This window comes from Takifugu flavidus, chromosome 20 (genome assembly GCF_003711565.1).
Source record: "Takifugu flavidus isolate HTHZ2018 chromosome 20, ASM371156v2, whole genome shotgun sequence".
Taxonomy (NCBI): Eukaryota; Metazoa; Chordata; class Actinopteri; order Tetraodontiformes; family Tetraodontidae; genus Takifugu; species Takifugu flavidus.
Genome location: NC_079539.1, coordinates 3,566,054 through 3,590,649, shown reverse-complemented (window position 1 = coordinate 3,590,649; position 24,596 = coordinate 3,566,054). Strand labels below are relative to the sequence as shown.

The window sequence follows — 24,596 nt, the reverse complement described above, 5'->3', positions numbered from 1 at the left end:
TCCTCTAGTCTGCTGAGCTCAGTGATTTATCTGTAATGAGCTGTGCAGGTCTCTGAACACACACACACACACACACACACACGGGGAGTGCAGGAAAAGGACTGAGCCAGACAACTGTTAATCTCCTGCAACTGAGACAACACTGGAGCGTCTCTGTGGAGATTTGCTCTGCAACAACCGAGCTGCAGACCTGTGCAGCAGAGAGGAGAGGAAACCGTTTCTGCTCCATTTTAAAGTCTCGCCGTTTCATGATTTGTTGATCACAGTTTGTGATGTCAAAGATATTTGTAGCATCGCTGGCACAAAGTGGGGGAACAGCTAGAGGAGACGGGAAAGGGGAGGGGGGGGGGTCTTTCCCGCGTCCTCAATCTTTTACATAGTATTGTTGATGCAAACAGCCAAAGACCAGATTCACGTAAATAAAATAAATAAATAAGAGAGTTTTAGCAGCCGAGGGTGAAATCCAGCATGCCGAGGTTTCAATCATAAAGAATAGGCGTGTTCAATTTTAAATTCTAGTCACGTTTTCTACATTGTTCAGTGACAAATGGGAAATCTTAACAAAAGAGCCGACTTCCTCATTTCAGATGAGATCCATACTGCCCCCTTGTGACCAAAGACAGGACTATATAAGACCTTCATACAATAAGAAAGATTATTGCCAATCCTATTTTTTGTCTCAATTGCAGGCATAAAACGGAACAAAGCTAAAACCATCAACCTTTATTACATACTGCATGTCCTTTTTAGCATAATACATCAAATGTCAACATCAGAATATTTATGGCTCTGATCTCAAAGAATACAAATCACTCAGCTAAATACCCTGTTTGGGCAAAACCACCGGTTCAAAGTGCACAAATAAAACCGTTCCACGTCTGCGCGTCAACTGCATCATGGAAAAGAGCTGCTGTTCTTTAGAGTATAAAAAAAACAGCTGAATAAGAGCTTAGATTCCAAAATAAATGTAAAAAGTCAATGAATAAATTCCAGGATAAATTTGTAAGTATGAATTTTCTCTGGTGCTCACAGAGTATCGCCGTGATCTGGGATACATTTACCACACACACCTGGTACAGGTTTAAAAATGAAAACTTAAAAAAAAATCAGTCCAACTAAACATATTTGGTACCATATTTTAGCATAGAACATAAAATACACTTGCAATATGATATTGTTAGTATATAGAGGTAATATTGGATTTTGGCACATAACAAGAACACTCAAAAATGTCCGTGTAGTTCTGTTGATCACGTGCTCCTGTCTTCAATGGAAAGTCTTTAAGTTAAGCGTACAAACCCACTTCTAGCGTGTAATTGCAATAAAATCGTCTTCCCGCCTCGGCGATATCGAGTTTGACAAAGGAAAGCACCGTTTTTGTTTTGTTTTTCCTTGGAGAGTTCCAAAAAAATGGTCGTACCTCTTCGGCGCCGTCACGGGTAATGTAAACGCGCGGGTCGGGATGCGACCCCTGTAAACCTTTTAAAACAACAGACGTAATCGTGTATTGCACTCCAGAAGGAATAAAAATCCGTACTGCACAACAGGTTGTCCTGGCCTGTTCAAAACCATCTGGACAAAATCAACGCTGGTATATAGATATAGCATTAATAAGGTATTCAGTAATACTATGTTTATTATAACATCTTGCGTATATTCGTGTCAATAAATAGATTATTTTGCATTATGATATGAAATATACATCTTTATAAGTTGCTATGACTATAGGCAGGTGCTCCTGTTAAACAGCAGCCGTGCCGGTTATAACATAATAATTATTCTATTTTCATCCGAACAAATGTGCTTTCACACATGTGAAGCTCCATAGTGAATATGGATTGAAGCCTCCCATGCACAGAGAGGTTCCAATACAGGTCGAGACTGGTTCTTTCCAACAGGCCAGCGTGAATGTTTCAAACCTCAGCATGCATGCTAAGTCGACAGCAATCTCTGGTGGAAGCATGAGAGTGACACATCCGGGTTTGGGAGCGATTCGTGGCGCCTAATTTCCAACAGCAAAAAAACCAAACGGACCTCTCTGAATACCAACCGACAGGGGCTATTCTTAAAGCACAACAGTCTCTTATTTTCAGTCTCTGAACCTCCACAAACAGGTATTTCTGCACCGACATCTACTGTAGAACGGACTCACGTGGGAATTTTCTACTTGAAGAGCAGCAGAAGCGTAAAAATGGACAGGAAACGAGGAACACTCCTTCAGTTCGTGGGATCTGTGTTAACTTTGATCTGTGGTGGGACACAGTACGATGCGCTGAAATGTGAGCGAGTGAGCATTTCCCGGGGAGGAACCTCAGATGCGCGCGCGCCGCAGAGAGGCCGTGCCCAGCCGAGTTTGCCGCCCCAGGCTTGACTGGCAAGCTGCCCTGACACCTTGGTAACTCCGCTGTATCTTCCACAGATGTACCAAACCAACGATCAGAACCACCGACCCCGAACAGAAACAAACACACAACACCTACATGGTTCTCTGAGACGTGCTGGCGAGGTCTACCGCCGCCAAATGGCTAATTCACTCACAAGTATAACGACGAACGAGGAACTTTCGTGGAGCTCGGCTAAAATGAGGAGCGGTTTAATACTCTGAAGGCCGGCGGCATGCACTTGGCACCAAAAGAACCCTAAAAAAGCCTGTAATCATTATTCATAACATAACTCCACGTTTGTCTATGCAAATTCACTCCACACTGGACTGAGAAGCTCACAATATTCACAACCTGCAAGAAAAAGCGAAAGGTGCATCAAGCCATGCTTTAACTCTACGATAAGCTTTCTACAGAATGATCACATCAACTATCTGCACATCTACAATCCTGGTCCAACACAGTCCCGGAATGACTGCAGGAGAGGGAAAAAGACTCGCTCGCTTGACACCATCGCAGCAAAAACCGCCCCTACGTCTGCCCGACGCTGCGCCGACCGCGCCGCACCGGCGCCTGCCGCTCCAAATGCAATGTGTGACGTGGAAGTGTGGTGACATCCAAGACTTGAAAAATAAACAAGTTCTGCACCTAAAATGTAAGCGGCGAGAGCGCATGGAGATCCCCGGCCACGCCGCCGCCATCCGAACGGACCGATGCAGCAAGAATGTTTGTCTCCCCGCGAGCAGGAGGGGACAGTCGGGCGCCGGAAAGTAACCCTGGAGGGACCACAGTCGAGCCAAAGAGAAGCCGAGACGGCCCCAGAGCCGCCTGCTGGACAAAGTGTTCCACTTCCGCTGGGAGCCGACTAGAGGCCGGTGAGGTCCACGATGGCCTTGATGAAAATGGTGTCGTCGCGGATGTAGGAGTTCTTCCCATCCAGCTTAGAGAGCGGGCAGAAGAGCGGGCAGCCGCTGGCGATGTTCATCTCGCTCACGGGTCTCTGAAAGGAGGAGGAAGTGACGTCGGGGCGAAAGGCGTCGATGATGTGCTCCCTGTTGCTCTGGTCCAACAGCATGAGGGTCACCTGAGGTGAAAGAGACCACGTTTACCTGCTGACAGAGGTGCATGACCCTGGCTCTCCAGTTTCAATTAAGGGGTTTGAAACGATCTGGAGGCCCTGGATCTGGCTCCACCACGGCGAGGAACCGCCAAGCACGCTGTCCAAGGCTGGGATCTTTATTCTGGTTGGAATCCTTTTGTCTTCCATATTCTGCTGCTGCGGCATATGGACGCATTTGCACATTTAAGGTGTTTGTCTCCATCACTTAGCGACGGAACTTTGCAAGTGTGGTTGCAATTTCACACCAGCGCGCACTGAATCCTCACAAATATCTTTCTCTTGGCCACAGTGCTCAACACCTCCATTGGTACTGCACGGTTTGTTTTACATACATAGAAACTTGCCAAAACGCGCAGAGATGAGGATAAAATGGATGCAGGAAATGCATAAAAAGGTCACATCTTGGGTAAAATATGAGTAAACCTCATGTGAAATTAAAAACTTGTGTCTAAATGCTTGTCTAAAATGGTGATGAGAAGCTGCCTGTGGTTCTTTTACCTTCTGGTTGAACGGCCATTTGAGCAGAGCGTCACTCTGTCCCCTCATGACCACAAAGAACAGGGACAAGTGGCTGCCGCGCCCCGTCCCGTCTCCATTCAGGTAGATCCGCAAGCACATCTTGTAGCCGTACTTACTGGTGTAGAAGGCTGGAGGGAAAGAAGCCGTGTGATTTCAGGTCAGTGGTTCTCAGTAAGCAGGACGTGACGTCTTTAAACTGAGCTGAGACTGGGTTAAGCGTGGTGTGTTAGCATTAGCCCACTGAGCATTGGAGAGCTAGCATACCTGGTGAAAACATGGCAGGAGCGCGACCCGCGATGGCGTCTTGCCTCTTCTTGGCAAAATCAGAGATCCGCCAAACAAAGACGCCGTCAAAGGTTGTGGCAGACATTTCCCTCAGCCGGCCCTCCATCTCAGCCACGGTGAGGTCCTTCAGCCCCACCGTCCTCTCCAGCTGTCGAACCTGGGGAACCGGATGACGTCAGGTACCTCACGTTCGGCTACAAATGCGTGGTTGCTCACGATCGATCTACCTTGTTGCTCAGAGCCTCGATCTTGTCCTGGTCCAGTTTGTGCTGACGGTTGCTGGCTTCCATGGTGGTGGCGAACCTCTCCACCTCTCTGTTCAGCACACACACCACGTTCTCAAAGGTGTTGGCTTTGACCTCCAGCTCTGTGCACCGGCGCCCTAGCTCGGCCACCTTGGTCTTCTCGCTGTGGAGCTGCAGCTCCAGCGCCGCGCCCACCGAGCTGGGAAGGGGCGTGAAGGAGGTGGACACAGACAGGGTGGGAGCTAGTGTGGGTGGGGGAGGGAGTGGAGCCGAGACCGGCGGACCGGGAGGGCCGGAGCTGGATGATGAAGAGGAGGTAGCGGCGGCTCCCTGCACGGGAGGCCCAGAGGAGGTGGTGCTAAGCTGGGAGACTCTGGCCTCAAGCTCCCGGAGGGACTGCTGGAGCTCTACCAGTTTTTGCCCAGCTACTTCCAGCCCCTGGGGCTGCAGGCCCTCCATGCTCACTTTCATGCCCATGATGTAATGCAGCAACAGGTTGAGGTGCTCGTACGCGTAGGCGCGCTCGTGGTCGTGAATTTTTTCCTTTTCCACCTACAGATGAATAACCGTGAGCACACCATCTCATCTCATCTCAGTAGCTGATCATTTGCACACGGTCCCTAATCCGGAAGCCTACTTACAGACATGTCACACCCCACGACGTGAAATCGACACGGCGTTCTGAATTTGCTGCAGAACTTGATATGATCCACATACTGAAGAACCAGTAACGACAAGAATTCAGGTCAATTAATGACGGTGGAGATAATTCCGGGATCAAACCTTTGTTACCAGTTTACCTTTTCCCTGGGGATCTTCTTTTTTGCACAGCCTTCGCAGATCATCGGGTACTTGGGACAGATCTCATCATGCGCCTAAAAATAAAAATAAAAATAAAAAAAGATTCACTTTAGGATGCAGAAGGATGCAGCGCCGCCTCCTAAATAAAACATCTCCGACATTTTCAACCTTGATGTTTTTGAAGTGGAAGGGTTCCTTGCAGTATTTGCAGTTGAGCGTCCTCTCCGGGCACTCGCGCTCGTTATGCCGCTCTTGCTCGTTGAAGCGGATGTGTTCTTTGCAGGAGGGACAAGAGATGATCATGAACTCGCACTTCCCCTCGTGGTTGAGCTGGAAAAAGCACAGCGTCACTTGCGCCGCCACCTCAGCGCGTGCAGCGCGCACGAAAGCGGCTGACCTCATATTCTTTAATGGTTCCTTTCCAGGTGCAGTTTTCGTTGATACACGCGGCCGGAAGGTGTTCGACTTCCCTTCGAACGGCGTTGTCGGGAAAAGCCTGAAACCACAAAATACGCTAAATAAATGGTACAATTTTTTTTTAGGTTTTACTAGAATAATCCGGATCGCGCTGTCTGATATACTCACACATCCTTGTTTCAAAATCGATGTAGGATCCTCAAAAATATCCTCCTTAATGCAGGCACTGCATTTCTGGGGTCCATTACTAAAACAATAACATGAAGAACGTACGAATGTAAATCTAAAATATCCATAACTGTTGGTTATTCTTTTAAAGAACGATTTCTTTGTTGCCCTGTGGAATAAATAACAACAGAGCATAAAGTAGTATAATTTTTTTTTTTTTTTTTTTAAATCGGTATCGGCAGATATCAGGTATCGGCTAGTTTCTGATTTTAAAGATCGGTATCGGCCCAGAATTTCACAATCCCTAATTAGAAACACGAATGATCTCAGAGTATGTAATGGAATGGAAACATTTGACACGAGGGCTCATTACACCAGCATTTATGATGACTTCTATCTTCAGTGGGCAAAGCTAAACCATTAAAAATAATTTCAAAATGAGTGGTCCATTCCTAGGAAAGGGGCTATGGTTGAACTGACTTCCACCTACACAGCACCGGCACTAGACCCTATTTTGATTTATTCTCTTCTAAATCACTTCCACACAGTGGTATTTCTGCTCTGAATCGAACAAAAGGTCAGAGGATCCCCCCCAACACTCCCCCCATCTGCAGAAGTGGTACGCTCCTGGCTGTGCTGCCGCCGCTTACCTCACTGTTCTGTTGAAGCAGTAGGAGCAGAAGCGATGTCCACATTGGGCCTGGAACGGTCGTCTGAGTATGTTGTGGCAGCAGTTGCACAGGTGTTTGTCCTCCAGCTTGTTGCCCAGGATCTTCTTGGGGAAGCCGGGCTTGTTGCTCTCCATGGACGAAGGAGGGGACGGCTCCTGTGTGGCCATGGCGTCTGTTCACACGTCGCACCTGGAGACAAAAGCGAGGCGGCGGCTGGGTGACAATAGCATGTAAACACACTGTCGGCCGTGAGGCGTGACATCTTCGACGTGGGCTGCAGAGCAGCGATGGTTCCTGCGTGGCTGTGGCAGAACCTCACAGGCCAGCTGAAAGGCCCACACCCTTTGTTTACATTTCCACTCTGCATTTATGGCTCTCTGTGCTCCACCTGCTTCAATCACGACCACCATCCTCTCCGCCCTGTCACACAACCCACCCTCGGCTCTGCCTACCGAGCAACGACGCCGCCGAGCCGCGCATCCATTGTCTCCTCCTCTACCTCCTTTCGCCTTCCTTGTCGCTGTTGCTAAGCTATCAGCATCATTTAGCCAGCAGTGGTACCCAGCACGCCGCCACGCCCCTTCCGAATCCGAAGCTTGCTGGGCTGCTGCTGAGCGTTTTACGGGCTGCAAATGCGTTTGCGGAGGCTGTTGCAGCCCGCAGAGTTTCTACTCACCAGCGTTTGAAATCTAAACTACCATCGCGCGCGCCGGGGCCGTGATGTCACCTTCCCTGGTCGCAGGTCGTCGCTCGCGCTCCGTGCCGCTGTCGCGTGTGCTCGTGCCGCCGACTGTTTTCCTCAGCGTCAGCCACATAATACAGACGTGGTCCCCAAAACGCGACGGCTGTTATTGTCCAATATCGCCATTGCACACGCAGACTGGCTCTGACGTCATGCCGGAGGCCGGACACGGGTTGATAGGCAGACGGGATGCGAGAGGGCGCCTCTGATTGGCTGACGGCCGCGGTGGGCGGGCCCTAACGAACGTGCACATTTCAGGCTGCGAACGCATGACATTGGTTCTCAACCCTTCTGTGTCTGGCTTCTGCTCTGCTTAGACATCCCACCCGCCCGCTTTTAAATAAAAATGAGCTTTAATTACCCATCTGAGGCGCTCAGAACACATCTTGGTAGAGGAATCTCTGTTAACTGTTAACTACATGGTAAAATATTCCATCCAACATTTCACCTGGAGATGAAAAGTACAAAAAAATCAGGAAACAAGTTATTTTTAAAGCATTTGTGCTGCGTGAAAACTCCCCCGCTGGCAGACAGAAATAGTGTTGAGTAACTGGAAATAGTCTCCTTGACGGTTCCTTTTATTTTTTACAAGGTCTGCTGGGGTGTCACCTGACTGTGAGTGCCGTGTAAAGGAAAAGTTCAACAGCTTCGGCTTGAGGAGGATTTATTTCAGTACTGCTGTAAAGGACGACAGAGCTCAACGGCAGTCTTTCCTCGCGATGTTCTGATTTTACAGGAATGATTGAAAACTCAACCGGAGATTCTTTCTGGACACCAATAAAATCAAATGAAACACACAATAGGACTGGAGACACTTCCTTCTTAATATTGCACGCGAATAAAATGCCATCCAATGTCATTAAAACATTGGTTACATGAATATGATTTACTGGCAATTCAACCCTAAACACAGAGCAAAAGCTGACCTTTTAAAAGTGTTTTGAAAGAAGTGCACCTAAAAAACCTGCTGAAATGCACAAAGAAAGATAAATACTACAACTAAGAGCTTGACGTTAGTCAGACAAATGCACACCAATGTAATTTTACTCCACAGCACAGCATTTTGTTCACAAGTCCTGAGTTTGAAATGAACGGCGCTAATATTGCACTATCTTAGTATCACGGTTCTAAAAAGCTTTCAAAGTTAGCGTGAAATGCTTCGGTATAAAAGACGTCATAAAACAGACTGTGTTTAGGTCTCTTCAAGAAGCTTCTGGAGGTTTTTCTGAATCTATAAAAGAAAAATCAGACCCATAAATAGGTATTTTTGGTAAAATACAAACACATTTCCATAAAACATTCAACATTTCCATAAAACATTGAACTGTGATTAACAATTTCTTAAATTAGCTTAGCATAAAGCTAAAGCAGTGATCTCATTGAAGATGGAGGACGCATTAACGCGCGCTCCTTTTTCAAACCTGCGACATCAACAATCTTATCGTTGTGAGTGACAAACCTTTTCAAGCTTAAACAAGTTTGTGGACAGTTCTCTGTAGATTTCAGCGTTGACTTCGCTCTGTGTCCTCTGGACCCCAGCGTTTCTGCACCGATCACAACAGACACATTCAGTCCAGGACGTGTAATCTAAACTTCGTCCGGTTTGGGGGCGAGCTCCTACCCGTTATGGATGTGCTCTGCGGTTGACGCCAGGGAGTTGAGTCGGTGCTCGAGAGCCACGATCTTGAAGGCCATGTAGCAGGAGGACAGGACGAGGACGCCGACTCTGCAAACATCCACACCGGGAGTTCAGTGAACTCCCGACTCAGCAATGGAAATGAAGCCTGCCTATTGTGCTGCATCTTCTCAGGTTCCCTTTATTGAAGAGCGACTCACAAGACCAAATAGAAGAGGAGGATGGCGTGTAACGACACAAGCTGCGAGGACTGGACTTTGGATGGCTCGGCAGAACCTACGAGGAAGACAAAAAGATTTCCTCAGGACACCACTCTCCTCTTGGAACAGTTGTTGTAACTGAGGCAAAGGGAGCGTTGCTGCACCGTTGCTGTGTTTTTGGCTGGCGGTCTGGAGGTGGACGTCGGCGTGGACCGAAACTTCCCCGCTCTTCAGAAACGTGTCGGCAAGGTGGAAGTCTGCTCAGACCGAGAGAGGAAACCCGGTTAGCTCCCCGCGAGAAATATTAATTGAAGTGCAAACGTGAGGGCAGATCCTGGTAAAAATGCCCGTTTCTAACGGGAGGTGTCGTTCGCCCTCCTGTCCCCGTTAATAATAGATCCATGACCTGACCCATGAGCTGGGATGCAGGCTGCATTCAGCCATTATGAAAACCTTGACACCTTTCCATCAAAATTACCCGGAAAAAAAGGTCTCTCTATTTTTCCTGGAATCGGTTCATGGTTTTTTCACATTTCTGATGTCTGTTTCCAAGGAAACGGCGATTTCAAAGACATAAAACGGCATTTTTTTAAATGGGGTTCCAGAGCAGAGCGTGTTATGTCACTCAATACACACCGCCAACTAGTGGCCCGGCATGGAAACTACAGCGTTTTCAGTTTTGTTCCAGAGTTCCGATGTTTCGAGGACATTTTTCAGCATGTTGTCATGTAAATCCAACAAGGCAACACAAATACATCTTTTTAGGTGAAATGTCGTGTAAACTGCTGCACAATCGAGGCTTCACAGAAAGGGGCGGGGCCATGTGCTGAAGAACACTGATTGGCGGAACACGTATTTAAACGTCAGTAAAGGAGGGTTTGTCTTACGCTTCCTTACAGAGTTCCTGGTAATTACAGTGTTTAAATCCAACCTTATCGTCCATAATTGCTGTTTCTGAGCTGCAGGAGTTCATACCATTAATTTTTTCGTAATCTGGCGTCTGAGATCCAGAGCTGCTGCTCTCCGTCATCTCCTGCCGTCTCTGCTGCACCACCCCGTCCAGGCCAGAGAAGTCCTGCAGTGCACACACACGGGACAATATACAATAGACGCCACATACAGAGCAGGTGTTGTGTGACATACGTGGACCGTATTTCTATAGAGCTTTAAACACAATGGAAAAAGAATGAATAAATAAATAAATAAAGCTGGAACAAAACATCAAAGGGAGCAGCGACCGACCAGAGGAAGAGCCGATGAGCAGTTCATCCTGAAGCTGTTCTCGCAGGAGGAAGCCAAGGAACTGTTGCAGGTCTTCTCTACCTACAGAGAATTCAGATAAAAATGTGCTTTCAGTCATTGTAAACCAGCACCACTGCTGCTTTTGCTACTTCAGAATATGAGATACGGGTCAAAACTAATTGTTTCTCAACTCTCGCTTGGTGCTAAATTCCTAATCAGGTTTCTACACGGAGACATCGGCAGCTCTTTCCACTTGTTAGTAGTCCTATTCCTGCTTAGCTAAGCTAACTGGGGTATCACACGCCAAAGAAATGAAGCGTTTGTTTAAAAAAAGTGTCCAAGATATTGAGTAACATCCAACACCGGAGGGATAATTCCAAACACTGCAGCACAGCTCCAGCTAAGAGAAGGTAAAACCGGAGATTCAGTCCCGATGAAACATTTGGGTAAGCAAATACCTCCAAATGAAGACACACAGACTTCAGAAATTTGTAGGTAGTGTTTCGAGACAGGAAGGACACAAACACGTGCTGAAAGGGGGAAAAACAACAACAACAGTGGGTTGAATTGAATTCGCGTTTACTCGAAAAGTGGGAAACAACCTGCGCGCTCTTCTGACCTGACAGCTCGTCGTTTCGATCACGAGGGCGTTCGGCACCAGCAGCGCCGTTTTGGTTTTCTTGATGAACGTCACCGAGGGCACGGGGATGGAAATCTGGTGATTTGGAAACATTAACATGTCAGGAAGGCGAACTCGGAGCAGAGCCGGAGCCGCGTCGGCGCCCCCACCTTGGTGTCCCTGCCGAAGACTTTGGAGTGGAAACAGATCCAGTTGTCCGAGACAAACATTTTACCCTGGTACAAAATGTCTCTCTGCAGAGCACACGTGTAGCCTGTGACACAAACGTCCACGTTAGCGGCTCAGCACAGACATTTTTTCACATCGTGACGCTAAATCTGAAACCGAAACCCACTTTTTATGAGTAACTCATCCCCGCTGACATCCTTAAACAACTTGTGGTACTGGGTGTTCGTCTTTGACGGCTGTGGAGGACACAACAGACGTGTTTTTGAGTTGCCGGGTCATTAAAGTGAGGTCTTTGTTACACTGTGGCGGCACTCATACGTGGATGGGCGGCAATTTCTTGCTCTCAAACACGGGCTCGTAGTCAGCTGGACTTGGCGCTGGGGAAAGTTGCTCCGCAGGTTTCAGCCTGACAATAAATAAGGATCAATGTTTACGTTTGAGCAGCAGGAGGATTCCTGAGGAGAGGGCCGGGACAACGAAGGATACGGGAGTTTAATTAGTAAAATATAACAAAAGTTCTTCATTTGGCTTTAAAATGAGCAGTAATTCGAGAAAGGGTGAAGAATAATTGAATAAAACCTGTTACACATTGGATCTGTTTGTCATTACGCTCCTCAGAGGAAGCGTTTCTACCTCAGGCCGTTCGTTTTCTTTCTCCCGTCTGCCGGCTCTGACTCGGTGTCCAGGCACAGCTGGAGGTCTGGAGGTCTTCCCGGCCTCTTCTGCCTCCTCTCGCTTCCATTCTCCAAGTCAGACCTGCAAACGTCCCACAGAGCGCTCAGACAACAGCACCAGTGATGGAATGGAACGAGCACGTTTGGTACTCAAGCAGAGCTGCATGTGTTCAGACTACTTTTATCCCATTTTTGACCACCTTAAAATTCAAAGTTAGGCGCAAAATGCACCCTTGAAACATTTTGTAGATACTTTAATGCTGCAATTGTGGCACTATTGACACTTCAAGGTCAAATGCAAGCAGTCTTGCCCTTTGCGTGTTTACTTTTCTAAAGCATTGATACTTTTCTTTGTGGCAGTGTTGCAGGTTTCTATGGAGGTCTCTGCACAGCCACGACACACTGTGTCTCCTCTGGAAATGACAGAGGATGTTGGTGGTTCATATTGATAGTTCTCCGACATGTGCAGCTGAACCTTTGACACTAAAGTGCATTGATTCCCAGATTACCTGATCGGTGACGTGAACTTTACTCGAGTAAGGCTGCATTTCCGCGTTACTTCTTAACACTGCACAATACTGACAGATGTTTGATGACATATTAATTACGCAGGTAAACACGCATGACCCGCAAGGAGGGGGTTTAAACGATCAGAAAAGGCGACTGGACGAAGTGGAGAAGAGTCAAACGCGTCTGAAGTCAGAATTTTGAATGATAAAGCGCGACATGTTTGTAAATAACAGCAGTGGGGGAAAGGCCCCGTGCGAACCGGGCCCTTGCTCTCCATCTTATCCACTCACGTCGAGCGATTCCCCCGGGAGTCCTTGTTGGAAAGTTGCTCCAGAGAGGATAACGGTGTCAGAGGTCGGTCCGCCTGGTCGGTCATCAGTGCCCTGTTTGACTGTTGTTATTACTCACATCTTCCAACACTTTGCTCCCGATTCTAGCGAGCTACACACAAGGAAAACTTCAGCAGTTTTTTAATGGAAGGAAGGAATGCTCGAAGGACTGAGAAGCTCCACAGAGGAGGAGCCGGGAAAGGGGAGGGCGCAGCAGGGAAGCGCATCGGGAACGGGTTATGTGGATGTAGTGGGACGTGCAGTCCAGCAGGGGGCAGCAGAGCCAAACCAATGACAGCGCCACTTTTTAAATAGCGTTATTAAGAACTGAACGTTCATGAGTGGAAGAGTACTGCTTTTACACAAGATACATGCACTTCTTTATGAACATACGCACGCACCCCGAGACTCCCAGACCAGTCCCCCTAAAGGGATTTAACTTTACTTCATCAGTTTATAGTATTGTAAATGCAGCTAAAATGAATATTCTTGAGTACTTTATGACGTCACATAATTGTTACATGCTGTGCAATACACAAAATAGCACTCCCCACCCAAAAAACCCCGAATACTACTGCCAATTAAATACTAATGCCTTAAAAATATTAAATTATTGTAAGATGAAAATATACCCCATAGAGGGCGCTGTTGCGGCGCTGATTTCACTCAAGAGGGTGGGCAAGTCAGACTTTATTAGGTAGGAAGGAAAAAATGGCACCGCCAGCAAAGAACAAACCGTTAATTGTGGCTAAACAGGAACCAAGGGTTTAAAAGTTTATTTTTGTAACACAGGTTTGTGAACAGAAAAGGAAAATGCATTTACCAGTTCACAAAATGAAAGCTTGAAGACGTGCCCAGTAGCGGCTGCTTTGTTGCCTCAAAACATCAGCCTTTCATTGCATCAGTTTTGTATCTATATTACTAGTTTTTTAACATAACATCTTCATCCATTATTCCTAAAATTAAAACAGTTTTGTATTCCAGCTGTATCCATTTTAATTATAGAAAGAAATTACACAAAACAGTGGGTTTTTTTCGGTTTCCTGTTTGCTAAGCTAAGCTCCTCCTCCTCCTCGCCATTTTATGTGTCATCAATCTTGTCATCTCAGTGAGGACGTGAATGGGCTCGTGGTGAATGGCCCTATTTCTATAACTCTCCGTTCAAAGCCTGGCGAAGGGGAGAGAAAATTAGATTAAATGAGGCATTAGCCGATTTAAAATGCCAACATGTGTGTGAAAGCTGCCTTGGCCTTCGGAGAAACATCTCCATCAGGAGGCAGAGGTCTTTTCAGAGCCTGTCAGATGGTCCAACATGGGGAGACACAGAACAAGGAAGGAGCGGAGAAAGGACGGTGATGTGTGAGGGAGAGCAAAAATGGTACTTGTGACGGGGGAAGATTGAAGTCCTGTTAAGTGCCCTGCTTGAAAGCATGTCTGGCCTCATTAGCTGTCAGTTGTAACAATACTGAGCTGGCAGTGAAGACAGGTTGGAGTCCAGTGGTCATAAATCACTCCCCGACAGCTGCCTGACAAGCTGGGAACCGGCACACAGACACGGGCGCCCTCTCAGCCTCGACACTGCGCAGGCACACAGTAATCAGACCAATCGCTGCCCCGAAATTATACGCAGCCTGGAAAAGTGCTCTTTTGTGAGAGGGAAATTGCTTTCACTTCGCGTGCATTTGATCGTACATAACCCCTCATCTCTCGCGCACGGCCGTCCATGCTCGTGTGTGTGTCCATTAGCTAAATGAGCGGTGGCTGCGCTGCTTTCTCGGGGCGGGCCGGGGGTAAAGAGCAAGGTCTGGGGGTCATTAATCACTGGCCCTGACATGCAGAGCAGGAGGCCAAGGCTCCCCTGTGCACACAGCTGCCGGGGCCCACACAGGCGAGGCCAGGCCAGGCCAGGCCAGGCCAGGCCAGGCCAGGCCTGGGCCATCGTACCCTGGCTCTCATCTGCCCCACTCCCAGAGTCTTCACGTCCATCACCCGTGTTGATCCTTGGTATAGCTACAGTGTTTACGCGTCAGAGTCGGGGTCAAAGGTCAGCCACGACCCAATCACGTCCGCATCGCCGCTTCTTTAGCCGTATAATGTTAATTCACCTCAGTCGTGGAACACTCTGGAAAAAAAACAACAACACCACGCGTTTATTAAGTCATTGTTTTTCTTATCTTTCTTACATGATGTCAGCCGGATCTGCAGCTGTTTGCGTAATGATTAGGGCCTTTGAGGCTCTGCGGGCCGGGATCACCGTTTCTTCATTCGCAGCTAGTAAATCACACGGTTCGGACATGAGGCGTCTGCTGATTCCTTATCGGCCCTCCGGCATGGTTTTGGGGAACATCTGGGGATTCTGAAGGGGTTTGGCTAGAAAACACACCAATTTTCCAATTGGCCTACGAATTGAGCGAACACAATACTGATCATTCACTAATCGCCCAGGTTTATTATTCAAAGCTGGATTCAACTTCCACACCGGGCTCCAAAAAGCATTCATCTTCACCGTCCACTGTTTTAAGAGGCATCGGTGAAGCTATTAACAGGCCCGGAACTGCACAGAACAATCACCGCTATTCACATAGTGCTGGCGAACGCCAGGTGGGTTTTAAAACTGCGTGCTTTTATTGCACCGGGGGCCGGCGTCAGGAAGGCCGCAGCTCATTTTATCAATGCTGATACTCGGAAAATAAACAGAGAAGTCTAAGCAGCTGGAAACTGAACAGTGTTGAAAAGAATAACAATATCCAGCATTCTCAAACGACACCACACACACACACACACACACACACACACACACACACACACACACACACCTGACTTTGAGAAACCTCAGAAATGACACTTTTCGTCATTTAAGGGTGGGTCTCTGGCCCTAATGAGGAGTAGTGACCCTGAGAAAGGTTGACATTTATTCCAGCAGGAGTCCTCATGAGGTAACAACAACACATGCACACACACACACACACACACAGGCACAGGCACAGGCACAACACATGCTGCGTGTGTACTTAGTGTCGGGATCTGCTGGAAAAGAGCAGATTTTCTGTCCCTCATTAATCATCCTGACAGCCCGAAATACATTTCCTCCTTAATGACTGTATTTGAGTAATCACGGCTGCTTGTTTCCATGCAAGTATCTCTTTCACATTCTGATTTGTGCTTTCTCTCCCCGCCTGTGTGTTTTGGAGCCGTTCCCCTGACCTCCCAAGTCTGTGGCGTGGCGTCTGCTCAGGGTCAGGCCGGCCAATTACAGCGGTTACATTCACGTAGAGGTTGGGAACCCTGGAGGAACGAGGGAACGCCACCGAGAGGATTCATATGCCTTGGGCAGGGAATGTTGTCACACTCTTGCATGTGGCTAACCGAGCGGCACCCACTGGCTTCCAGGCCTCCGCTGGTCGCTGCCAAAGCACGTTTTTCCGTTGAGCGGTGGGTCTGTGATGCATGAGAGCTGACAAGTGAGCGAGGAGCCTTCAGAGAGCAGGCAGATCAAAACCAGCTGGCCTCGTGCACATTAGCAGAAGAACCATAATTGCAGTTGCCCTCTCGCACGCCGCTAAACTCCTTCTGTCTACTTTTGCAAGTGACAGGACTTGACAAATGAGCGCAGAAAGGTTGGACGGTGTCCTTTTTAGAAACAGAAATACTTACTCAGCTCTCATTGGTTGTGGGTCATTTAACATAGCGCTGTAGGAGCTGCGTGTGCAACGGTTTACGGACTTCTGGAGGACAGGGGAGAGTATTTTCAATGTTTCCTCTGGTCTGTGGGTGGACGGTAACTTATGGGTGGTTTAGAAACATCAGTATAGCGTGGCCGACATCTGCGTCCTCTTTATTTTTGGACCCCTTGAAAAGCCCGCAACGTCGGATGATGGATGAAGTGATAAAGTTGGAGGGGGAGCGCAGAATGAAAGCGGAGGAATCTATTTCTGGGAAGCTGTCTGCTATCTGTAACTCACAGACAATTCCATTTCAGGCCATGTGTTTGTGATTTCTGACTGCACTTAATGATTTTATTGCGGGGGTTTCACCGGCCCTCTTCTTGAGAGCCTTACTGTGCTGATGTAGGCTGATAGAGAGGTTAAACCCTTGTCATGTGATGAAGGAGCGGCCCGGCGGTCTGTCATCATTAATCACCGGGGCTGTCAAACTGCACCCTGGAATCACTCAAACCAACCAGGGAGACGGCCTTCGTCTCTGAGAACAACGCCCACACTTGTGTGTTGCTGTCCTCGTGTACTCTGGCTTTTATTCATTTAAAAATAAAAAGGCTGCGGCAAGAAGCACTGTTGTTGCTTAATCCATTGCTTGACTGGGAAAGTGAGGGTGAATAATTAAGCCCCTTCGTTTATCTTTAGGTAACCTTTGAACGGGACATTGGGGGCAGGAAAATTGACAGAAAGGCAAAAACCAACACTGCTTTGTGCATTTAGCCTGTATGATTAATCACACGTGACTGGTAAAATCAGTAAAATGAGAGGGCCTTTCCCGGTGTAGAGAACTTTATTTAAAAACAGGACGTAAGAAGAGATTTGATTTGTTACCAACAGGGGGCGTTAAACTCCACGACGGTCCCCATCCACCCACAAACGCTGAAATCAAGTCCAGACAAAGAACACAGCAAACATCAGATCGGGTCTGACTCTGGCTTCAAGGCTTTCAGAAGCAGCCCCAGACTCAATGTTGGGCTTCAGGAAAAGGTTCAACTCTCCTGGTCCAGGAGCTGCAGCCCTCCTGCTGAACTCAAGCAACCCCTAACAGCCTCACAGCCCAGTGAAACTGAAGCTCTCTCTCTGGTTTCAGCAGGGATGGGCTGTTTTAACCCCCCCCGTGTTTCCCCTGTCAAAGCTGTGAGTGACCAGCGAGGGTCATCCACACCTCGCCATGGGTGTCAAAGCCCCGTGTTGCTAGGAAATGGCATATTGAAGCCGCCAATCTTTTGGCAACCATAGCAACTGGAGTAATTACTATGGCATGAGGGAAATTTGCTCGTAATTCTTTGTACTGGTGCCAAAATCATTAAAAATCGACCCAGCTATGTTGTAGATTAATCCTCAGATCTTAAATGATTACAGTCTTAATCTGTGGATTTAGAAGATGCTGCTGCTTTAAAGCGACCGTATTTGAGTTCTGTACTGTAAACAATTAGAGGAAGTAAAGAGCTTGCACAGCTGCCAGTCATGTGGCTGTTTCATGGTAACGACATGCAAACATATTCGTTACAACACCTCACTTTCTACTTATAGTCAGGTTTTAGATAACGATCTTTTTTAAGGGGAACTTCTGACACTTCCAAATTTGTGAGGAGTAGCAGCAGATTACTGTTTCCACTTAAACCGCGGCCATGAAATCTGAAGCAGAAATGATGACAGAAAATACAGATTCAGTGTGATTTATTTAACAAAATATGAGTTCCTCTGTAGACGGAATACCAACACGGGTGTTCCAATTTACAAAAAGTCACTTCTTTAATTTGCTGTAAAAAAAAAAAAAAAGCTGAGAAGACAGAGCGAAAGAAACGTGTGATTTTAGCATTTGTAACTCTAGACAGAAAAAAAAGCAAAAATTAAAATAAATACAATTTCTCAGTAGGAATAAACAGAAAAGAAGAAGCCAAAACAAACTGTCATGATGAATAAACAGTATGTGTGCTGCATGTCGGAAATTCTCTGACAGAACTTCTCATCATTCCCAGCGAAAACCCTCAACATTCAAGTGCTCCTACATACGGTCCGACCATCGATTTGCTGGTTGCAAAACATGTGGATAGCAATGTGCAGATATAACAGCTCAGACCTTCAAGCAACGGGTCATTTTTAACACCAAATAAAAATAAGAACGTGAGAATGCACTCAAGTCAAAATCCAGGACTCCCAGTTCCACACATCCCATCTTAGAGTTAGAGGCAACCTGCCGCAATTAAGAACAAGCTTAAAATAACAGGTCGTTATTTTTGGAAAATGTGATTCTAGGCTTTTTGGAGAGTCTGATGACAGGAGATTATTCCCGCATTTGTCTTTTCGGCAAGAACTAACCGAGTTAGCCTCCATCTAAAGATTCTGGAGTAACATGCTAGCTTATTCGCTGCTTGTCAGCTAGCTCTAGGCTATGTTAAGATTTTCAGCCGGATTTCTCATCAGATCCTGCCACACAGCAGATACCAATATTTCCCAAAATGCCGGAATACAAAATGCATCACTGGTAACCCAAAGCAGATGCTGATCCAAGTCTTTGTCCATAGAGTGCGTAGTGAGGGTAGTATGGGTTGGCCGAGGGTAATGAGTGCAAGGACAGAGAAGGTGGTCCGGGTGGCAAGTGCACCTTGCTGTAGGGGTGATAGCGACCTAATCCCAGGCTGGGTGGAGCTCTGAGGGGGAGAGAGCTCTGCATGGAGCCTGCGCTGCTCTGGTGGGGAATGTGAAGGTGGCAGGATGAGGGTCCAGAGGAGGATCCAGAGAGCAACTTACTGTCCATTCCCACAGGCAGGACGGTGTGTGTGCGGAGGTGGGCCAGAAGCTCCTCTGATGTGGTGAATCGTTTATCGCAGGGACCCCCGGCGGAGACCCAGTTACAGGCGTGAGGCAGGGGGTCATTGGGGAGCATGAAACCATATGTGTAGAGGGGATGCGAGAGGGAGGACAGGCTGGATGACAGAGAGCTCTGGTTGAGGGAATGGAGTGGGTGGGAGGGATACACCAGTGGGAAGTTTGACTTCAGGGTGGAGGAAGGGTCGTGAATGCAGGAGTTGCAGTTGCTTCCACCAAGGTGGGACATGCCTGGATAGCTTAGGCAGTAGGGGTCTCGACATATACCCTGCATGAAAGATGGCGGGGAGGCCCCAGTAAGAGGGCTCGAGCTTGGATGCTTTCCGGGAACTCCCATAGCTCCGACACCAAGACCGGACTTTGATGGGTCTAGTCCATGGACGAACTGAGACGGGTAGCCCGCGTAAGCCCCCACTAGAGATCCATGATATCCCATGTTAGAGGAGGACAAAGGGAAGAGTGGCTGGCTCGTCTTGTAAGGGGAAATGGGTGTGATGCGTCCAGGGCCAATTCCAGCCTGGGTAGGCTCCGTTTTACTCCCCTCTAGGTGGGAGCCACCATCGGAGCTACCGTTACTACAGTTTGTGCTAGCTCGGACGTGGCTAGAGTTGGCACTGTGTGGGCTGTCCGTGACCGTCTTGCTCACTTCAGTGTCCTTTTTGGCATGGTTGCCGTTGGTGCCGCCGGGACTGCCCTGCTCGTGCGTGGATTCACCACTCGGACTGTGGGAGTGCAAAGCCGGCGGTCCGGAGGGAGAGTGACTCCGCTTGTGAGCGGGCAGCTGCTGCTGAGCGGGTCCTGTCGGGCTGCTGCTGTTCACCCTGGAGCTGGGGGAGGCAGCGTGAGACGGGTAGGACTGGTGACCTGGGGTAGAGTTTCCATTGGTGGCACCAGATAACCTGAAACCCGCTTTGTCGTTGGTGCCACTGCCGTTGGAGTTGCTGCTGATAACCCCTTCCCTACGACACTCTCCGCTCCCTTTGTTGTAGGGTTTGAAGCTACACTTGTCCTCCAAGGAGGGGCGATGCTCTGTGAGCTTTAGGGCAGACGCAGACGATCGGCTACTGGGCTCCTTGTCCCCCTGACTGCAGGAGGAGCCCAGCTTGGAGGACGGAGGATCTGGTTTTCCAATCTGAGAGCAGGTCTGAGCCAGGAGGGCCAGTGGACTCTTCTTGGCATCCAACTAAAGCAAAATACAGATTGTGATTAGATCTGTAGTTACTTTGAAGCTTTAGAAAAAGTTCAATTCATTTCAAACTACTTCAACCTAAGCAATTTTAACCCCTATTATTCATGTGTATAGCTGCAATTTACTAATCCAATGTGCTAAAGATGATGAATTGTTGTTAAAATTCACATTGATTACCTTTAAGGGATCATTTTTCAATCTTTGGCTTGTAATTTTCTTAAAGGAATAGAAAGTCAAATCTCGACATTAACACACCCGTTCTTGCCCGTTTGGATTTGATGGCAGTGTATCAAAAATGCTCAAAGTTCATAAATTGGTTCGGTATAATTATTTTTTACTATTAATCTATAGATGCTCCTCATTTCCGCTCTAATCAATCGGTTAAATTCGAGCGTTATTAAATAGAAACGCGGGGTTTAAATAATTATAGGGTCATTAAACAGACCCCAATGACAAGTGTCTTAACAGTTAGATGGTCTATCTTTACATTTCCGCCACAGCGCTGCAGTATTTAAAAGTACCTCGATGCTCACTGGCGCGGACGTCAAAGGCTGTAAATAATCCGGGTGCAGCAAGTGTCCAGTATGCGCAGTCAACATCTTGATAAGTCGGATTGGAAGTCGCTTTGCTTGGCGGAGTGGATCCAGAGGGGTCAGCAGAGAAACCCCAGCACTGGGACGAGGCTTCGTACCGGGGCTGGTCTCGCTGAGGTCGATGTGCGTCGTCACTGGATCCGCAGCGGGGGGAAATTTCATCGGAGAGAGAGCGCTGCGCTTCGGGATGTGCGTCACTGTTAGTCCAGGACGGGCGAGCTTCAAATGTAATCCATGTGTACCGGTCCCTTAAAAAAAAAAAAGATCCCACAGCTGGACAATCCCACAGCTGGACACAGAAATATCCCGATATATCTATGTATGTGACAGACGGACGTAGAACCGCGCTCAGCTCGTCTGACGCATGCCTGACACCAAAAACGACACCGAAACAAAAAGAGGTCCTAAGATAATAGAGGAAAACCAGCCTGTAACAAGTTCTTTGTATGATCCAAGTTCTCGGAGCAGAAGTTCTCCAGCGTGTAACCGGTCCGGACTTCAGCAGCTGACTGAGACCAACAGGCTGGCTGACTTCAGAGCGGCTGCAGGCTGGCTGCATCACTAATGAGCTGGGCGGGGTTTGTGTGGTGGGGGCGGGGCGACGGACGGCGAACTGGAGGCAAACGCTCTATCTATCTATCTATCTATCTATCTATCTATCTATCTATCTATCTATCTATCTATCTATCTATCTATCTATCTATCTATCTATCTATTCTGCACTTTAGGAATTAAACCCATCTGCTGTGTAGGGGTTTTGGGTTTTATGATCTTTACTGTATTTGTAAAATATCCACATTTTTCCACTGTTTTTATTTTGCTGGATTGCTTTTCACAAAAGTCCCCGAAATAACTCTCAGCTAAACATATAAATCCAAAACAAAGGGCCACAGTGATCTTGAGTACAGGGATTGGGGATGTTTGCTCAACGATAGCCAAGGGATGAGGTGTAGAGGTTGCTTTGTCACGGAAGAAATGGGACTGTTGACATATAAGATAAGTCATAAATGAAATATTTGACAAACGATACAGTCCCAGCTTTAACAGTTAGTCTCACTGAGCCCTCGCGGTTGTGAATATGTGGAAAAGTTTCACCAAAATGCCAGATGGAGTCATACAGTTTCCAGCCCTTCACACAAAAACCATTAATTATCAGTAAAAACACAGTCCTGTGAGTCCAATGGTGGGAATAATCTCAAAAAATCAGTGGGAATAACACAAATGAGTCATCTCTGACTCTGTTATCAACAGAGCTGACTCAGATGGTAGCAGAGAATCGGGCCCAGATGTTTGATCGCCATAGCAACAGTCGTCCAGACCACTGTTTTAGCAAACTCTGAACCCTGAGTCACACCATTCCAACACACTCTCACTTCAACCTTTATAACCTTTATATCCTACAGACTTTTCAATGAAATTGCCTTATTCAGTTAGCCAAAGCTAATTAGCCTCCCCAACTGTAGGCACGTGTTCATCGGCTGATTTATTTAATGACTTGGGAGTGTGAAGAACCGATCTTATTTTAGGAATGTCCGCCAGGTCAAATATGTGTTTTAGGAATAAAATTTTGGAGCATTTTGTTGAAGAGCTGGTATATCGTTGGCTTACTAGTTAAGTCTCGCCCCGGCAACTTTTCTATTAAAACATCGTCGAGTCACTTTTGAACCACATTTGATGCACTTCAGCCCGAGTTCGACCCCATTCACAAATACGGGAATGTCAACTAGCGAGTTCAGATTTAAACATTGATTACCACAGTAATTTGAGATATAGAGGTTAACTGACAGCTGTGTCACAGAGTAACACGTGTCTGGGCGCGCAACGAACTGGAAGACATCACCAGATGCTCTCGTTCACTTTATTAATTTAAGTCATTATTTTAGCGGGCAAGAAAAATGCAACATGGACAGATCGCCTCTTTATTAATGGTTCAATAAATCTGGAATGTTAATAACTTTATTGCATTACAGCCTCCTGATTCACTTTGCAATGAGCTAATTTTGCTAACCTAATTATAAGATGAATTGGTTAAAGTACTTAAAAATTATGGCTGACAAGAACTATTAGCCACGGCCCAAAATAGTCTCTGTCTGAGGGGGTTTGATTTGCTGAATCCTCTGCACATTCAATTGAGAGGGAAATCATTGCTAATCCTTCAGAACCTATGTGTTTGGCAGATGGGGGGTGCATAATGTGACTCTCGCTGACAGATTCTGGCCGCAGGAGCCTTATTAACATAAAAAATACTGGTTTGCATATCAACAGCAGCAAAGCACGTTACATAAATCCTCAGAAATCAGCAGAAGGTTAGTTGAAAAAACTGTCCGAGAGAAGCTCTCGCCTTGACCTCATGGCACGTACAGCAGAACAGAAACTCCCAGCCATCCATCATTGTCCCGTTTGTGATAAGGAGGACCCTCTCATCCGCAAACAAGGTCGCCGTCTTTAAGGGGGGGGGGGGGGGGGGATGTTGATGCTCGTGTCTCGGAGACGCAGAAAGGTGCATCGCCCAATCAAAAACGGTCCAAATCACTCCATTCATCAGAGGTGCTGAAGAAAGTTCTGATGACATGCCGGTGACAGACAGGTAAACCACCCATAGAGAAGAAGGCAACATGGCTGAGGAGACAGGAAAGAGTGAGACAAAAGAATGGAGGGCGAAAGAGGAGTGGAAGCAGGTCAAAAGCAGAAGCCCCAACCACAAATCAACAGTAGGCTCCAGCTCTTTATCTCGCCTTGAAGTCTGTGTTTTCAAAAGCGGCTGCAGCTTCCTGCTTAATGTCAGGCAGGTTTCCTTTGTTCTCCTATCTCGGAAACATAACGTAAACCCGTAGAAGCCGCATCCACGAGGAGCATCGCCACAGGTGGGGTCGGAAACGCACCAAAGGGCAGCGGGTGATTGACACGGGCCTCGATCACCCTGGGGTGAGGGAGGCAAACAGAAGCCTGTTTGCTGCACTATTTGCTCTGCTGCTCAGGAATCAGACGCAAATCTTTTCCAATCATGGCTGACAGCCTTTCCCTCCAGTTCAGTCATTACTGTCTCTTATTTATCATGACCTTTTATTCACAGGTGTGTGTGTGTGTGTGTGTGTGTGAGGGGGGGGGGGTTCCGTGAGGCAGCAGCAACAAAGCTAACAGTTTATTCTCTTCCAGCTTGTCTCATCAAGCATCTCTAATATCTGAATCATCAACTCTCTGGCAGATAAGAACCCAGGCTGGAAATGAAAGAGCACCGACGCACTCTTGTGCCTCTGTGGGTGGAACAAGGGGCATTTTATCTGATTTAAGTTATTCAACAGCCCTCTACATTCAGTGTTTTTCTGTAGAATATCTGATTCCGACACTCAGGAGTGCCTGACGGTGATCATGTGCTTTGGATTAAATGGATAAAGGACATATCGAGACTTCCTGTTTTTACTGAGAACAAATATGCAGCTTGTCTGATCGGTGTGCTGCATTCAGGGTCCTCAGTGAAAGTCCACACTGTTCAGGATGGGTCAGAGTCCATCTGTGGT

General features: G+C 47.4%; 3 protein-coding genes across 5 annotated transcripts; all 3 read right to left on the bottom strand.

The window, feature by feature from the left end:
• Positions 1 to 708: 708 nt before the first annotated feature.
• On the bottom strand, positions 709 to 7,566 carry LOC130517346 (TNF receptor-associated factor 2-like). Of its 3 annotated transcripts, none has more exons than XM_057019149.1 (11): positions 7,284 to 7,566; positions 6,587 to 6,796; positions 5,937 to 6,015; positions 5,749 to 5,847; positions 5,520 to 5,681; positions 5,351 to 5,425; positions 5,192 to 5,266; positions 4,533 to 5,102; positions 4,285 to 4,462; positions 4,000 to 4,148; positions 709 to 3,465 (listed from the first exon to the last, which is right to left on the bottom strand). In XM_057019149.1, exons 2-11 carry the CDS (start codon positions 6,772 to 6,774, stop codon positions 3,247 to 3,249), a joined length of 1,794 nt encoding a protein of 597 aa, XP_056875129.1. In that variant the 5' UTR covers positions 6,775 to 6,796; positions 7,284 to 7,566; the 3' UTR covers positions 709 to 3,246. The 3 variants fall into 3 exon arrangements, with proteins under 3 accessions (XP_056875129.1, XP_056875131.1, XP_056875130.1); XM_057019151.1 differs by lacking the exon at positions 7,284 to 7,566 and adding an exon at positions 7,060 to 7,277; XM_057019150.1 differs by lacking the exon at positions 7,284 to 7,566 and having other exon boundaries at positions 6,587 to 7,053.
• Positions 7,567 to 7,996: 430 nt separating this feature from the next.
• On the bottom strand, positions 7,997 to 12,947 carry LOC130517347 (GRAM domain-containing protein 2B-like). Its single transcript, XM_057019153.1, has 14 exons — positions 12,710 to 12,947; positions 11,869 to 11,991; positions 11,554 to 11,641; positions 11,402 to 11,471; positions 11,217 to 11,320; positions 11,047 to 11,142; positions 10,886 to 10,957; positions 10,428 to 10,508; positions 10,161 to 10,260; positions 9,350 to 9,442; positions 9,186 to 9,261; positions 8,971 to 9,075; positions 8,809 to 8,893; positions 7,997 to 8,580 (listed from the first exon to the last, which is right to left on the bottom strand). The coding sequence occupies exons 1-14, from the start codon at positions 12,793 to 12,795 to the stop codon at positions 8,542 to 8,544; spliced, it is 1,218 nt and encodes a 405-aa protein (XP_056875133.1). The 5' UTR covers positions 12,796 to 12,947; the 3' UTR covers positions 7,997 to 8,541.
• Positions 12,948 to 18,127: 5,180 nt separating this feature from the next.
• On the bottom strand, positions 18,128 to 21,605 carry LOC130517415 (zinc finger protein 703-like). The gene is made up of 2 exons (XM_057019270.1): positions 21,007 to 21,605; positions 18,128 to 20,479 (listed from the first exon to the last, which is right to left on the bottom strand). Exons 1-2 carry the CDS (start codon positions 21,238 to 21,240, stop codon positions 18,947 to 18,949), a joined length of 1,767 nt encoding a protein of 588 aa, XP_056875250.1. The 5' UTR covers positions 21,241 to 21,605; the 3' UTR covers positions 18,128 to 18,946.
• Positions 21,606 to 24,596: the final 2,991 nt, after the last annotated feature.